At 43.1% G+C, this 16,874-nt stretch overlaps 1 protein-coding gene across 1 annotated transcript in view; it reads left to right on the top strand.

The window, feature by feature from the left end:
* The window catches only part of LOC119169316 (gamma-aminobutyric acid receptor subunit alpha-2), a 99,564-nt gene that overhangs the window by 63,773 nt on the left and 18,917 nt on the right, over positions 1–16,874 (top strand). The window contains exons 5-8 of the mRNA XM_075878421.1: positions 251–471; positions 11,181–11,263; positions 13,566–13,700; positions 15,440–15,592. Of these exons, the coding sequence (XP_075734536.1) occupies positions 251–471; positions 11,181–11,263; positions 13,566–13,700; positions 15,440–15,592 (592 nt within the window). The remainder of the gene's footprint in view (positions 1–250; positions 472–11,180; positions 11,264–13,565; positions 13,701–15,439; positions 15,593–16,874) is intronic.

The following is a 16,874-nucleotide window of genomic DNA, read 5'->3' as shown; positions in this document are numbered from 1 at the left end:
TAATGTACAAAGTGCATTCAGTAACTTCTTCCCGCTATTTCTATAGTGAAACTTCACAAAATAAAAAAAGAAAGTTTTATGCAAATAAAAAAACTGTTTCACAACTGAAATCAACCTGATTCATGATCTGAAGGCACATCTGTGCCACATAAGTTTCCGTAAACTAAATGTAGGCAAGTATAAAGAGTAAAGCCGCGAAGGAGGGCTTCACTGAAGCTTTCGTTTCGCGTTCTTTTTCTTCTCGGAGCAGGAGTACTCGATGGACTGCTACTTCCGGCAGCGCTGGACCGATCAGAGGCTCAAGTTCAATGGCACCATTAACCCGATCAGCCTGCACATCAAGATGCTGGAACGCATCTGGAAGCCCGACACCTACTTCCACAATGGCAAGGGCTCCTACCTGCACACCATTACTCAGCCGAACAAACTGCTGCGCATATTCCGAAATGGAGACGTCCTCTACTCCATGAGGTAAAGCAACAGAGTGTATAGAAGGCCAAGCCCCGTTCACAGTAGACCTGTACGGGCGTTATTTTTTATATGATGAAATAGGAGACGTTGGTGGCATTATGCTGGCACTGGCTACTCTTTTTCACTTAGTAGGCAAAATATGCCGTAACATAAACAATAAGGGCACAAAATACGAGACTGTACAACATACAACGTGAAAGTATCCAATAGCGAAACGTCAGAGGTTTGTTCAAATACGGCTAATAGGTTCTTATGTTCCACACACAAGGTCAGTTCACATCACATGACAGTTCATATACGCCTAATAGATACATATGTACACAATTTCCAAACACAAGGTCCCTTCATACTGAGGCAAATGATTACACATATGAAACACACTATCTAAATATTGCACATTTTCTTTTGCATGAAGGCGACATCGCATACGGCAGGTCAATATTTCCATAAAATATTCAATTCTTCAAGAAACTTCTCGATGGCGACAAGCGCTTTTTCTCTAGAGACCTGCAGTTGGCCATATACTCAGTATTTTGTCACTGTGAGAGGCCTTCTATCTAAAAGTTCCAAACTTGCTCGTAATACTTTACTTTGTGGCTTATATCTCGGGCACTCGAGAAGTAGGTGGTGTAAATCTTCATCAGGGTGGCCGCAGGAATACTCTTTACTAGGCGCACGTTTTATCCTGTGTAGGAAGTGTCGTGTAAATGCTGTACCAAGCCGTAGGCGGTGGACCAATGTTTCAAATCTTCTGTTTTCTTTTAACTCTGATGGAATGTTTAGTTTTGTGCAAGGGTCTATTAAATGTAAGTCTGAACTTTTAGACTTTTCATCGAGCCACTTCCCTTTGGTGACGCTACAGGTTATCTGTCTGAGCAGCAGACACACTTCAGTGTGTGAAATTGGCAGAACAATTCTCCCTTCGTTATTGTGGGCCCTATTTGCCACGGCATCTGCTGCATTGTTTCTTGAAATGCTTAAGTGACCTGGAATCATTTTGTAATGCGATCACGTAGTTCATTTTTCGTGCTTTTGCGTGTTCTTTTAGGTCTCATATAACAGGAGAGCGTTTAGAAAGAGTTTTTTATCACTGTGCAGTGACGTTGGAGCGGCCTGCGAATCGCTAAAAATGACCCATTTAGTGCTTCTTTTGCGGATGCTATAAAGCGTAGTGCAGATAGAATTGCAAACATCTCCACAACAGTAGAAGACGTCACTCGTCTGTGTTAGTTATGCATGTGACATTGTTAGCATGCATGTTAGCATGCATGTTAGCATGCATGTGTGTGTTAGCTATGCATGTGAGCGCGTGTGTTCATTTTCTTTGTATAGCTGGCGCAAATTCGTTATTATGAAGCGGCGTCGCTAGTTAAATAATTAGGCCGACTGTGTTGCGTCAACGAAGTAGCTAGTGCGTTTGGTAATTGCTGCCCCTATATAGTAGTAATATTTATTGCAGTGTTCATTCTACTGGTGCGCTTAGGTTACCACAGGACTTCCGCTACTGTCATGTAAGGCTGCGACTTGCTTATTCGTGGGGAGTCGTATATACGGGCTCTTGCTATTTCACGCGCAATGCGACAATGCACCGGATTCCTTTTAAGCCTATAGAGAAAAGAATACAAAGTTTTGAAATCACAAGAAAAACGACGCGTTATTCTACTTTTGCTGTAATATTTGGAGTTATGTCAGGCTTAGTTTAGTTCCAGTATCCAAGTTTATTTAGCAGTGCAACTGCCCACACAGATGATTCCGCATCGTACTACGCCATTCTTAGCTCTTACATCACAAACACTAATTTTTTTCAAGGCTGGGGACAAATGTGAAAGAATTCCTCCAAGTTAAGCTGTCGTTTGTTGTTCTGTTAACTTTTGTTACTTGTGCTCGTTGTGTGTTTGTAAATGTGTAGTTAGTTGTGCCACACTTACTCGACTCATGGGTCTGAGTTCTCGAGCTCCAGCGTATACGAAAAAGCATTGTATAAAATTATCGTGTAAAATTGAGTTGACAATAGTGACCCCTTAAAAACAGCTAGGTTTTCTGTGTCCTTCGCACACGGCTGACGCTACAGAAAGTCACCACGCTATAAGACGAGGGCCTAGTTCCTATCTAAAGTCGCAGAACTTTTTCATCTCCCTTTTTCTCTCTCTCTCATTCGTTTCCCTCTCATCACTGTCTTTGCCTTCTGACGTTCGAATAGCATTTTACGCCTGCTTGGAGACAGAGCACAAAGGAAAACTATTTTCACTCTCGAGAAAAGTTCGTGAGACCAGGCCCTTATATTTTATTTATTTCTTCGCTCTTACCTTCGGGAAGATGTCGGTGGGAGAAAAACGGTAGCTGTTGAGTCGGCATTCTAGTCACGCTTGCTGCGCGAATTTCGATGGATCAGTCGGTCGTGAAGGTGGAACCGCCTGGCCATGATTTACTCTCCAAGAGACGCACAGAATGAAGCCACTTGCTGAGATTTCTCTTTTCCTTTGCTTACTTTAGACGTTACCCTGTGGTCTACAGGTTGGGGAAGATTGATTATTTTCTCTGCACAGAAGTTATCATCCCGATGCAGCTACCACCATCCTGCTAAAAAATAAGTCCCTGCGTAGTAAGAAAAGTATTTTTCAACGATGACATCTAATAAATATTCGAACTCAGCAGTCCGTAACTGTTAGAGTTGACTGATGTATAAGTAGCGATGTGTAGAATTCAGGAGACCACACTTCAGTCTTTCCCTTTGTTCTGCAACAATATTTACTGCAGCTGGTTTCTGATAGTTACAAAACAGCGTGAAAAAACATGGCTAAAATGTGCGGAGTGTCATAACCCGTAGTGTTTAGCCCATCTAACGATTGGCGTTGGCGTTTGATGTTCATGAGCTCCGAATGGTACGTGATGTGTGTGCTATCATAGTGGAAGGTGGTCTGCTTTGTTTGTATTAGAGGTTATTCCTTTAATCGTATCTTTTAAAGACGATAGTCTTTTTTTGGGGACGTTCGACGCAAAATCGAAAATTCTGGTCTGTCTGTCTGTCTGTCTGTCTGTCTTTCTGTACATTTGTCTGCTTTTGTCGACTCTTTCAAGTACCGGGTAGTACTTGAAATGGCCGACCCCATCGCCAGCACCCACCAGTGTTTCTCAAGCTATAGCGTTTATACTTGTGCAATTGTAAATTAAAAAAAACAATTATTGCACATGTCTGGGGCATCATATCAACAAGTATATAATATGCATGCGTGTCTTTCACTAGAAAAGGCATACATAAGCAATTTTGAGGACCGTAGCGCTTATCACGCTGGGCTGACCATGCAAAGATTCCACAAAAAAGCGAGTGTGTCCAGCACTTTGCTAAGACGAGACGGTGGTGGCACCTACCCGTCGCCTTGCATTCCACACCTTATCGTCTCTGAAACGGGCGCGCACGCCCGTCTCAGAGCCCCGCGCTTCGTTTTCCAAGGAAACTGCCAGATGGCGCTCATGTCTCGCGTCAGACGTGACTTGATGGGCTCGAGGCACTCTAACGTAGCGTCTTCGAAATTCCATTCACCAATTTTTTTTGCGCAGAAATCAAATAAACGTTTTGTTCACTCTCTTCACACGCAATACTATCGCCTTTCGACGAAATTCGCAGATTAACATGCAGATATGGGGCAATTTTTTTACAGCAAAGCTGCTCAGTGTAATTCTTCATTGGTTCCCGCGCGATGACAAACAATTGTGAGGGTAAAGTAAGCAATCTGCGGTTTCGCGATCACTGTCGCACGTGATTCACAGAGCTGTCAGAGAGCGTTGGCCAGCAGAGCGTTGGCTAGCAGAAGAGAGCGTTGTCTAGCAGACGCTTTCGGCGCTGCGAGGTGAAAAAGGGTAAGCGTACAAGGGGAGAGAGAGGAGGAGGGGACGTGGACGTGCTGTAAGGACCGTCACGCCACACACCGGAATGAGCTCGATTATAAGAAGCTTCGCATCTAAAAAAATACGAGTGCGTTATTTTCCTCTGGCATTTGCCGCCTTTCTTGCTCACTTCATGCCGCATGAAGAGCGAGTCCTGAGACGTCTATAGTGTCCATATTCTAGAATGGTCTACATACGCCTGCTTAAAACACCGTATCTTTTACAGAGCCAGCGTGGCCGCCAGTATTGCGAACCCGAGGAATGCAAGACGCTGCCCCACGGATCTGTACAAAACTGAACGAAAATTGCTTCGTAAAGTTTTTTGATCGGGAGGCACTGCACGAGGGTTTCTCTCCCCCTTGACCACAGAGCGCGCGTGAAGGCTAAGCGATGGGCGAGAGCTGGAAAGGGCTAGTGTAGATGGTGGTAAACGGCTGTATCAGGCGCATCTGGCTGGCATTGATAAAATTGAGAAGGCGTCGACTCAACGCTTAGTGCAGACATTATACACGTGCTTTTAAAAAAATTTGTGGTTAGGAGGAGATATCTTAGAAGGTCGCGAGATCGAAACCCGCCTGCAGCGGCTGCATGTTTGATGGAGGCGAAAATGCTGTAGGCCCATGTGCTCAGATTTGTGTGCACGTTAAAGAACGCCAGGTAGTCGAAATTTCCGGAGCCCTCCACTACGTTGTCGCCCAAGCTCACATGGTGGTTTTGGAACGCTAAAACCCAACAAAAAAAATGGCAGCATATCCACGGATTGAATGATGGGGAGTGGGGCGAAGCATTCGTCCGTTCATTCGTTTTTGCTTCCGTCCGTTCCTGCGTACGTCTGTGTAACCATCCATGCGTCCATCCACCCGTCCGTGCGTGCGTTCGTTCATGCATCCGCGCCTGCGTCCGTTCATGCGTCCATCCATGCATCTGTCTGTGTGTCCGTTCGTCCATCTATTCAGCATTCCAAGTACTACCATCTCGAATCTTTTCATCATATATTCTCCATATAGAAGCACCGCCATCCAGCGGACATTTCAAGGACTAAACGGGAGGTGGCACATGCACACTTTCTTACGGCTTGCGCTTCGGGTTTACTTCCCACCTTTAACCACCTCGAGTTCATGGTATATACTAGTTCACTGTATTCATGGCTATGCGGCCCAACGCTCGCTAAACCTTTCTAAAACCAAGGAGGTTACACCCAGCGAGTATAACGTAGCAACCCTTTCTTGTCAGATCGTGCTCAATGTACATGCCAATAGCTGCTAATGGGGATCGCAGCGTGCGCGTTACCTAAAGGCCGAATGCTCCTGTCTCTCATTCCCCCTTAGCAGCCATTAACATGTGCATTGAGCACTATCTTTTATTGTTCAACAACGCACAGAATAAATCTCTCACCGGAACCACTTTGGAGGTCAAAAGCGTAAGGACCGCTATTTCGGGTATGTGCCACTAGTGGTTACGTACTACGAGGAACGCACAAGCCACGCCATAAGGAGCTACGGACTTGGACACTTTAGTTTAAATGTGTAGTGTATGTTGTGCTTTGTCTTTTGTTTGTTATTGTACCTGTTATACAGACGCTTGTCTCTTAGGTTTGTTTCGTCCTATGAAAGAATAAACTTTTTCTAAACAGGAGCTTCGCCCCTAAAAGGAGACATCTTAGAAGCACAGAAGCTTGGGCGACTTTGTATCTCCTGTAGGAAGAGTAGCAAAGGCGAGGGAAAAACCACTCGCTCGTCTTCAAACGTGGAGAGGTGAGGGGTCCTTCAAACGAATCGTACTTATTGCTCAGGCCCATGTCACAGCCAGCATGTCAGTATTATTATGAAAACAAGTGCATCGAGGCCACTCAAACCGATAACTTATTACTTCATATCGTAAGAATACTGAAGGGTAACTGTATAATGAGAACATTCTTGTGCACCCTGGTAATAACCTTTCTACGATGCATTTATTTTACTATTGTCTTCCCGCCGTCATTAAAATGGTGAGATAAGGGAACCAGACTTTACTAGTCGTATGAAGCTTCCCTTTAATGGAGCGCAGAACAAAATGGTCATACAAGATGCTGTCTTACATGTATGACTTATGATGAAGTCTACAACCTACCCCACATTGAACAAAAGCGAAATTCGTTACAATGTATTCCAGGAATAACATGTTGCTCAATAATAACTTCGGTGAAGTAAATCAAATTTGATCCTCGCAAGGCTTTCATGAATATTAGAAGATTGGACAAGCAAAGTCCTAAACGAATGCGAGTATCATTATCTCACTAATTAAAGAAGCTGGTGAGTTCTTGTTCAGCTCCATGATCAGTTTTTTTTTTTTTTTCATACACCGACAGTGTCATCGTATTGCTTGCATGGAATACAACACAATAAACATGGCTGTCTTCCTATGTATTTTTTTCACTGAGCAGATAATGTTGGCTTCCATAAAAGCCTATTGAGCCGGAAAATATTCATAGTGTGAAAACGCTGTTCCGAGAAAATGAGCTCATTCTCAGCTTGCACATGTGCGCCAAGCTGACAATAGCAGCCAATATAAAAACAAGATAAAACAAAGCCCAGGAGACGAGAACCTTGAATATGTTCTCATAGACACTCCCTCGAAGTCGGTAGGCTCCAGAATCTTTCTTTATTCAGTGTCCTTTAAAGTTGACTCGTCTTACGAGTCTTGAATTTAAAAAGAAAAGGTAAATTTGTAGCGAAGGTATACTCCTTTATTTAGGCGTGAGCTAATCCGCTAAGAGAGATAAGGTTTTTTTTTTCGTTGTGTCATTCCAAAACTTATTTACTTTTTGCTGTGTTCTGGTGTCTACATAGTTGTTTCGTATCCTGAAAGAAAAGTTAACAGTGTTCCTTATGCATTTCACGAGGATGATTTGAAGGCGCAAGCCATGCGTTGCGATCATCAAAATTTTCTTCATCTTATTCTCCGTCAAAGGTAATAATTTAATTAGGAGGAGGATGATGATGATGACGATGATGATGATGGAGCATTTGGTAGTGATTATGATAGTTTTTATCCTTATACGAAGAACGGCGATTGCACCAACAGTCATTTTTCGCATTTGGTCAGTGCATGATCAGGAACTGCACGAAATAACTACGCTACACCATAAAGAAAGTTGCGTGCACCGAAAACTAGATAATGGTGAAGGTTTGTCCAGTCCACCTTTTATTTTGCTCTCTTATCAGATATTCTATTATAGTGGTGTAAATAATAACGTGACTTAAGTTTTACTAAAATTTTATTTGGTCATACCTTTCCTCTCAATGAATTGCCTAATGAGCGACATTCTCTGATATCGCCCCAGTGAGCAAGTGCGATTATTTATGAAAGTGTAAACAATCAAAAACTACACCATTGCCTTCAAAATGAAGGAATGCATCTGCAAGACTAAGTAATTAACGTAGAGCCGAAATGATTGTTGGACGCAGTTCTTTGATTTTGAGAACGGCGCAACATTTAAGAAACACGGACAAACAACTATACGCACAATGTAGGGGCAACACATCAGCGCCTGTGACGTGTGCATCATTGTTTGGCTGTCTGTGATAAATCTTGCGTGGCTCTTCTCATTGTCATGTACAACCAACCAGCACACCTAAAGAAATAGGTTGTTTCAATTTTTTTTTTTTATTGATAGCTATGTGCTTCAATTATTCGCTTGTTTTCTACAACTACGATCGGTATAGTATGCCATAGATCCAATCCATTTCTACTCCTTTTTTCTTTAATGAATAGGGCGTCTGTATGCACAGTTTTTTTTATCCCCTCTTAACCTCTCTTCTTGAACTATAACTCAATTTTTTGGAGCAGCGCACATTCATAAATGAATACGAACAACGGAAAGCGTCGTTTATCACATTCATTCACAAGCGAGAATGTTTCAAATGCTTTAGCAATGTTTTCGAGGCGTGAACGAAACGGCTAATTGAATTAATTAACGCGTTCGCGCCCGTTGGAAAACTGCCTGTGCATGATATACGTCGTCAAAAAGCCCTCAGTGCACGATTCGTTCAGCGAACTATAGCCCACCTTTCTAGCCTGTTATTCAGTTCACGAGCTATAGCGTTCACTTTACTTTCATAAAATTTATAATTTTGGGGGTATGAATTCTCAGAAGGAGCGTGATCTATGATACACAAGCAGGTTAGATCGCTACGCTCTCATCAACATGGAAGGTGTGAAGTACAGAACTTGAGCCAATATTGTGTTATATTGCTTAGTTTCTGTGCTTTTGAGGGGCACGTGAATACCATAGACATTTGGTGTGGCTTTTATATATGCGAAGGGCTTGAGGCCCATGCAGCTAGATACAGGGACACGTTAAAGAACACCATATGGTCAAAACTTTTGGAGCACTCCATCATGTAGTCTCTGTTAATCATATCGTGGTTTCGGGACAGAATACCCGCACAATTATTATACATATCCTTATTTAGTTTTACACTGATACTCCGCCGATAGTGAACAGAAGCATTGAAATAAGTAATCTCATTTCCGCCCACATGGCACGTTTATATATATTTTGATACTTTCTCTAACAAAAACGAGTTCACTTATGGCTCTTTTTTATTCTTGTTTTGCCTGTAAAACGGGAGCTGGTAACCTGGTACACGCCTACTGTACCGAAAATACGCAAAGTACTCTACTTGTTTGGACTGAGTCGTGTGTGTGTGTGTGTGTGTGTGTGTGTGTGTGTGTGTGTGTGTGTGTGTGTGTGTGTGTGTGTGTGTGTGTGTGTGTGTGTGTGTGTGCGTGTGCGTGTGCGTGTGCGTGTGTGCGTGTGCGTGTGTGCGTGTGCGTGTGTGCGTGTGTGTGTTAAGGAGGCGCTGAGTGAGCTACTGCATGACTGAGTGAGTGGGTGTTTGGGTTAATGAGGCCCTAAGTAAGTGAGTAAGTGAGTGTTTGTGTTAATGAGGCCCTAAGTAAGTGAGTAAGTGAGTGTTTGTGTTAATGAGGCACTGAGTGAGTCAGTGCATGACTGAGTGGGTGTTTGTTTTAATGGGACACTGAGTGAGTCAGTGCATGACTGAGTGAGTGGGTGTTTGTTTTAATGGGACACTGAGTGAGTGAGTGGGAGTTTGTTTTAATGGGACACTGAGTGAGTGAGTGGGAGTTTGTTTTAATGGGACACTGAGTGAGTGAGTGGGAGTTTGTTTTAATGGGACACTGAGTGAGTGAGTGGGAGTTTGTTTTAATGGGACACTGAGTGAGTGAGTGGGAGTTTGTTTTAATGGGACACTGAGTGAGTAAGTGGGAGTTTGTTTTAATGGGACACTGAGTGAGTGAGTGTGTTATTGAGGCACTGAGCGAGTGAGTGTGTTATTGAGGCACTGAGCGAGTGAGTGTGTTATTGAGGCACTGAGCGAGTGAGTGCTTGTGTTAAGGAGGCACTAAGTGTGTTAGTGCATGACTGAGTGAGTGGGTGTTTGTGTTATTGAGACACTAAGTGAGATTGTGTTTGTGTTAAGGAGGCGCTGAGTGAGTTAGTGCTTGACTGAGTGAGTGTGAGTTTGTGTTAATGAGGCACTAAGTGAGTGAAGGAGGGAGGGAGGAATGGAGGGATGTTAATGAGGCACTGAGTGAGTGCATGACTGATTGAGTGAGTGTTTGTGTTAATGAGGCACTAAGTTAGTGAGTGAGGGAGGGACGGAGGGAGGGAGGGAGAGTGTTGATGAGGCAGTGAATGAGTTAGTGCATGAGTGAGTGGGTGTTTGGGTTAATGAGGCACTAAGTGAGTGAGTAAGTGAGTGTTTGTGTTAATGAGGCACTGAGTAAGTTAGTGCATGAATGAGTGAGTGTTTGTGTTAAGGAGGCACTGAGTGAGTTAGTGCATGAGTGAATGAGTGGGTGTTTGTGTTAATGAGGCACGGAGTGAGTGAGCGATTGAGTGAGCGGGTGTTTGAGTTAATGAGACACTGAGTGAGGGGGGAGACTGTGTTGATGAGGCAGGGAGTGAGTTAGTGTATGACTGAGTGAGTGGGTGTTTGAGTTAATGAGGCACAAAGTGAGTGAGTGTGTTAATGAGGCACTGGGCGAGTTAGTGCATGACTGAGTGAGTGTGTGTTAAGGAGGCACCGAGCGAGTTAGTGCATGACTGCGTCAGTGGGAGTTTGTGTTAATGAGGCACTAAGTTAGTGAGTGAGGGAGGAAATGAGGGAGAGAGGGAGGAAGCGAGAGAGGGAGTGTGTTGATGAGGCAGTGAGTGAGTTAGTGCATGACTGAGGGAGTGGGTGTTTGGATCAATGAGGCACTAAGTGAGTGAGTAAGTGGGTGCTTGTGTTAATGAGGCACTGAGTGAGTTAGTGCATGACTCAGCAAGTGATTGTTTGTGATAAGGAGGCACTGAGTTAGTTCATGACTGAGTGAGTGTGTTTGTGTTAATGAGGCACTGAGTGAGTGAGTGAGTGTTTGTGTTAATGAGGCACTGAGTGAGTGAGTGCGTCAGCGACATTGATGGAGTGATCAAATGTATGCAGATAATCGCAGGCAACTTTATCTTTTTTATGTGTTATTTATTTGTTTCGCTTCGTGAATGGAAGGAGGTGACGCTATGACTACTTCGTCGCTCCCTTGGCGAGGCAAAAATTCTCACCAATGAGACCAGATCGGAAGAATTCGTCATTCACTAGTTTAGCAAAGAACTGTTTGCCGCTTCAGGCGAAGTATAGAGCATTTTATCGTCGTACCTAATCGAACTATCATGATGGTCACGCTCCCACAAAAAAAAAAGTATATGCATAGAGCTGTCCCAGGGCTTACCAATTCCACAACTCGTTTTTATTTTAATTTTTTTCAATTTTTCGCAGGCTCACGATTAAGGCCAGGTGTCCCATGCAGCTTCAGAGCTTTCCGATGGACCGACAGTCATGCCCCTTGACGTTTGGCAGCTGTAAGTGTAATTGCAACTCTCTTAAATTACACCCCATAAAACCTCGAGCGTGAAAGTTTGTGTGAGTATTGGATACACGGTGCTTTCAACAGGTCAGCTAGCATTTATTCTTTCTCAACTCAAGTTCTTCATGCATTTTAGCAATGTTGCAAATAACTGCCAGGACCATTTGGTGTGACTTCTTTTGATGTTTCCCTTGTATCTCTAAAAGTTTTACCGTGTCCTGGCAATGTTACAACATATTGCGCAACTTGGCCCAGGTGTAAGAAATTCGGGAACCACGATGTATGCTGTAAAAATAATTCTTTGCGTCACTTCTGCTAACTGCATTGATAAAATAATGTCTCCACGTTTTTTTTTTTCGTCATTTATTTGCGTCAGCGTTTTTTGAGTGCATTATTTCTGTCGCGTGCATGCAAGGTATTTTGCAGGACGACAGACGGCGTGACATTATGAATATGAAAAACACGTTACTGATGTTTTTTTTTAAATGTCATACACAGACTTATAAAGATCCAATTACATTGACTGGCACAAAAAAACAATTGGTATGGTACTTTCGTGGCTATTGATGCACGTAAGTTGACACCGCCAAATATAATTTATGTGTATCAACTTGGTACAATGGCACCTGATACACTTGCTCCTTGGTCGCTGTTTTCTTTTTACGCCTTAGGCCCCAACGCCTGAATTTTACACCTACGCCGCGATTTGCTTTCGTAGAGTGAGATTGCTTTGTCGACCTTTATCTCTTGAACTACCTTTTTTTCTCGTTCGCGACCATACAGAGAGCCAGGATGGTAGAAACCATCTTTTTCTGCTGATGTACTTGAAAGCTTGAAAGTTAGCAAAGATCGCGAGCACTTTTTTTTTATTTATTTCTAAAGTCTGCTTCTAGGCATAATAATTTTTAAAAATACAGGTACAAGTTTTCTTCACGTATGTAGTCTAGTAGAGAACATTGGTGTTGTCCACGAAGCCAGCTGTCAAAGTCGGGTGATCGGCCAGGCCTGAGACCTGTTGCGCGAAGGAGACGACGACGACTTATTTGTAGACCATTGCAGGTCTCGAGAGGCACTGGTTCAAAAGCCCGAATAATGACGTCAGCTGTGTGATCAACAGAGTGGGCTTTACGGAAGAGTACAAAGCCTTGGACACAAGAAACTTTCAACAGGAGGACTTCCCTTTGTTAGATACTTGCCTTCGCCTTCAAAGAAATAAGCACCCTCATGCAAGTAATAGCTGCAGGCTGACGGTACCAAAGGTTGGCCAGTGTTGATCATCATTCTCAGTCGCTATGTTTCGTTGAAGCGCAGCTTTGTGTAAATGCTTTTTTTTATTATGAAGCAGATTTAATTTTGGGGCTTGTTTTTTTTTTGTTAGACACAGTATTAATGAAGACGAACAGACAGCCATGGCAAGGAACATATAGGAGATGTTATTCTGATTGTAGTGTAAATGTGAAGAAAGAAAATGGGACAAAAGAATTATTTGCCACCGTCAGGATTCGAACCTTCGATCTTGTATTAACGCGCCCGATGCTCTACCACTGAGCTACTGTGGCTTTTATTCCCTCATCTCCTTTATGGGGCATAAAGGTTTCTTCAAACGTGGGAGCGTCGGTCAGTGCGAACTGTTGTCATTACGAAAAGTGTGAAACAATCTTTTTTTTTCTGCCGGTGCCACGTAGCACGTTATCTTATTATGAGCCAGCCGCTGACCAATAACCTATCGCCTACTACGGATAGGCATCTAGTCTGCCAGACTTGATGCCTTCAGGTCGGACATTTGTTAAACGCCCATGTCTCGCCAAGTTCTCATTTCTCGTTTGCCCCGTAGAAACCATAGAATCTCGCGACGTTTTCTTTCATACCAGCGTGTCGTATGGAAAAGAAGGGGGAGGGCAGTGTTAGTTTGAGTATGAGAGAAAAGGATAAGTCGTAAAGATTGTGCGTTATTTAAACGGCAAACTTACCAGTCTGTGAGGAGGCTCTACGATGTGCAGCTGCTGTACGTGAGGTCGCTGATTCACTTGCCAGCCGCAGTGGCCGCTTTGTGGCACACCCTACGCGCGTGTCTATACAACCTTCATAGACCGCACGTACCATGTTTTTCATGCAAATCTCTTCATCTCTCTCTCTCTCTCTCTCTCTCTCTCAGAAAAAAAATTTGAAACTTATGATTAATTTCATTCCGGTGCCCTCAGTTGATGTCACCCATAACCACCAAGGGAGTTTCAGTGCTGTGAACTCCACAGCTGAAGTGAAGTGTGCATACATCACGCTTTCTCACTCTTCTGCAGATGGTTACACAGCTGACCAGCTCGTCTACAAATGGGATTCCACTCTTCCCGTAGATCTGATACCGGGGCTCGCACTGTCGCAGTTCGACCTCATTAATTACCCCTACCGGAACTCAACGTACATCTTCAATAACGGTAAGTAAGGGCTGTCGCAATGCCGACGGCCCTCAAAGCCAGTGCACGCCACTCTCCGACACTGTCACCCGAGCTGCCTGTCAGTCTCGCAGCATTTATCACCTCCTTCTTTAATTCGGAGAGCAAGCACTTTATGCGAGCATGCTTGCAACAACTTCACGCTTCTTGGTACGCCACCTCGAACACTCAATCTATCTTCCTATTCCTTGCATATCTTACGCATATTGTGGGAAGTTTAGAAGCCACGCTGTTTGTGTGCCCACTACAAGGCGGTAAGATATATAGACAACGCTTTCCACACTTTCTTGAACTGACAGCTTTCTTATCAAGAAAGCAGTGTCGAAAACTGGTTGGAAGTCAGATTCGCACAAGTTTATTCTAGACGGATCATCTCTCCTCCGTATCTCTGCGTACGCGTGAACGATATGCTATGCAATCATGCATATATCAAAGAAGGCTGAGTACCGAGTGCACTGAATACGACATATGCAGATTTCGATTAGAGAATTTTTCAAGCTTATACCTTGGTGTTTTCTGCACGAGCAAAACAAAATACGTTAGGTTTTACAGTGATTCAAAACATATTAGTTTAGTACATATTGAAACGCACTTTTTAGTGGCCTACCTTCAAGAGGAACGATAGTGGCCGGCGAAATGCGTCATTGGTCAAAGTGTGAAACAACGCGTGCTTTTCACCGATTGTTTACGTTCATATTTATTATCAGATAACACCAATGTGACTGCCGCGACGACGAAGCGAAACCAGAATTCATAGTGAAGCATTTTTATTCTTCCCCTTGCGATTTTCTGAATAGCCTTTTAAATGGTCAGACTGTTCCTTTACAATGTCCATCTTGCACTTTCTGCACTTACATTTCCTGTGATGTCCCTCAAAAACGTGAAGTGTTTCAGAAGTGATGCTGAAAGGAAAACCACAATACTTTTAACTGCTAGCAAGTGCGTGACATCAGTTGGTCGCTAACCTATGTAACACTTTTTGTGTTACATTTAACGAGCCCTTGTCATCAAACATTACTATATTACGAACTTACTCACTGCATTCTGTGAAACCTTCTTCTTAAGATGCCTATGTCAATCGTGAACTTACAGCGCAACACCAGAAAAATTACAGGACAGGGAAGGAGCAAAAGAAAAAGAAAAGACTGCGCTGACTCACAACTGTTCTTTATTGGAAAAAACGGGGTGAAAAGTGTATATATAGGTACTGGCAGCCTACATCACAACATGCGCAGAATACGAGGTGCACCGAGGTAGCGTTATCACACTGTCCTGTATTTTTATGGTGTTGCGCTGTAAGTTCACGATGGATCCTAACCAACTGGCCCAACTTACCGTCTTACTGCCTATGTCAAGCTAAGAGCAACAACAAACTCACAAAACCAGCCTTTAACCTGACCTATAGTTTGATCATAAATTGTAGAATAAATATGGCGTGTCGTTGAAAAACAATCAAAGACATGAACGCCAATTTCTACGAACAGTGTCTCGATCAAGATGTATCAATATTACTAAATGCATTGTTTAGATATACACTCTGTTCTTACGGCCTAGTCGTGATTTGTCTTTTCTTAAATAATGACCTCTTTAATGCTGAACTTGGCCCTGTATCAGTGCACTAACGCATATCTTTCCAACATTATTCCCATGCTCACTTGCAGCTTTCCAAAGTAAGCGATGCTTGCAGCATAACGTTTATTAAAGCACCTCTCCCCTTCTAGGCCTGTTCTCGGTACTTCACGTCAACTTCAATCTGCAACGACATATGGGATACTTCCTAATCCAAGTCTACGTCCCCTGCATCCTAATTGTCGTGCTTTCGTGGGTTTCCTTCTGGATTAACAGAGAAGCCACTGCCGACAGAGTTGGCCTCGGTGAGTCAAATAACTGCTACGCACTCGGAGACAAGTTGGCGGAAATCTTGATACCTTGTAACATAATAGGGCAGAATCATAGCCCTTATCAGCCCCGTATGCGAATTATTGAATTGTTGACTCTAGCTTTACGTTCGTGCCAATTAGTCCGATACGAAGTTTCTTTAATCGCAATAGTGTCAAACCAATGAACTTGTGTACCTCATTAGTTGCGTGTGCGAAATGGTAGCTGTGAAACTATACTTCCGTGCAGTGAGCATTTCACAAATCTGCGGAAAGAACACGAGATGGGCCTCCGCTCGTGAAAAGACATTCGAAATTGTTATACGCCTTGACAAAACGGGAAAAAAATATTTTATGTCATGTGACCATTAAGGTGCTGCTTCAACATTGGCATTAACCACATTGTTCCTGCGTTTCCGAGCAACATAAGAGTTTCTTTGTTATACTATCAAGACAAGCGCGACCGGTAATTACGAGAAACGAAGACAGTCCTGTCAGTAGTGCATATAGTTTAGCCTTGAATGTTTCGTTCTTTTTCTTGATGATGGAGCTCAGTATCCTTTTTCTTTTACAAATCGTACCTAAAACACTTGCTTTACTATTAGCGTAACAAGAGTGTACGCTTCGGCAATAAATTTAAGTCATGTCTTGTACGAGCGAAATCATCTCTAGTTTACACAAACTAAACTTTCCGTTGCACTCACTAGGAAGTTCATTCCCTTGTAAGAGTGATCTGAACGGTGCAAAGAATTCGTACACAAATGAAGCAGGATGGTACTATTTTTTAGCGGAAGTTTTACGTCAGAAACCCAGCAGCCCAATCAAAAGAAATTTTCTTGTACAAATTATCTATCAACGTCTTCAGAGGTGCGCACTGAATAAGCTTCAAATTGACGCATCGATGTTGTTTGTGCGAGCAAGTGTGGCACCCTTCGTAAAGAAGGCTTTAGCTATCCCTGCGTATTCACAATGTATTCCAATTTGTTTACGTTAATTTGTTAACTGTTTATGTATGGCATGGTTCATAATTATACCTGTTATCGGCGAACAATGCGATATCGCAAAATATTCTTTGAATTATTGTGAAAACTCAAAAAGCAGCTTGTACAAAGTGTTGACCGCCACACTATGTACTTAAGTTGAAATCTTGCCATATGATACCGTGGTTGCAGTAATTACGATACTAGATGTAAAGGGAGTTGCACGCATGTAATTAGAAGAACTTGATCGCGCCAATACAATTATCTGAAGGGGAAAAGGATATGATTTGCACCTACGA

Source organism: Rhipicephalus microplus, chromosome 2 (genome assembly GCF_043290135.1).
Source record: "Rhipicephalus microplus isolate Deutch F79 chromosome 2, USDA_Rmic, whole genome shotgun sequence".
Taxonomy (NCBI): domain Eukaryota; kingdom Metazoa; phylum Arthropoda; class Arachnida; order Ixodida; family Ixodidae; genus Rhipicephalus; species Rhipicephalus microplus.
Note: the sequence above shows the minus strand (reverse complement) of the source record. Positions and strands in the feature narration are given on the sequence as shown.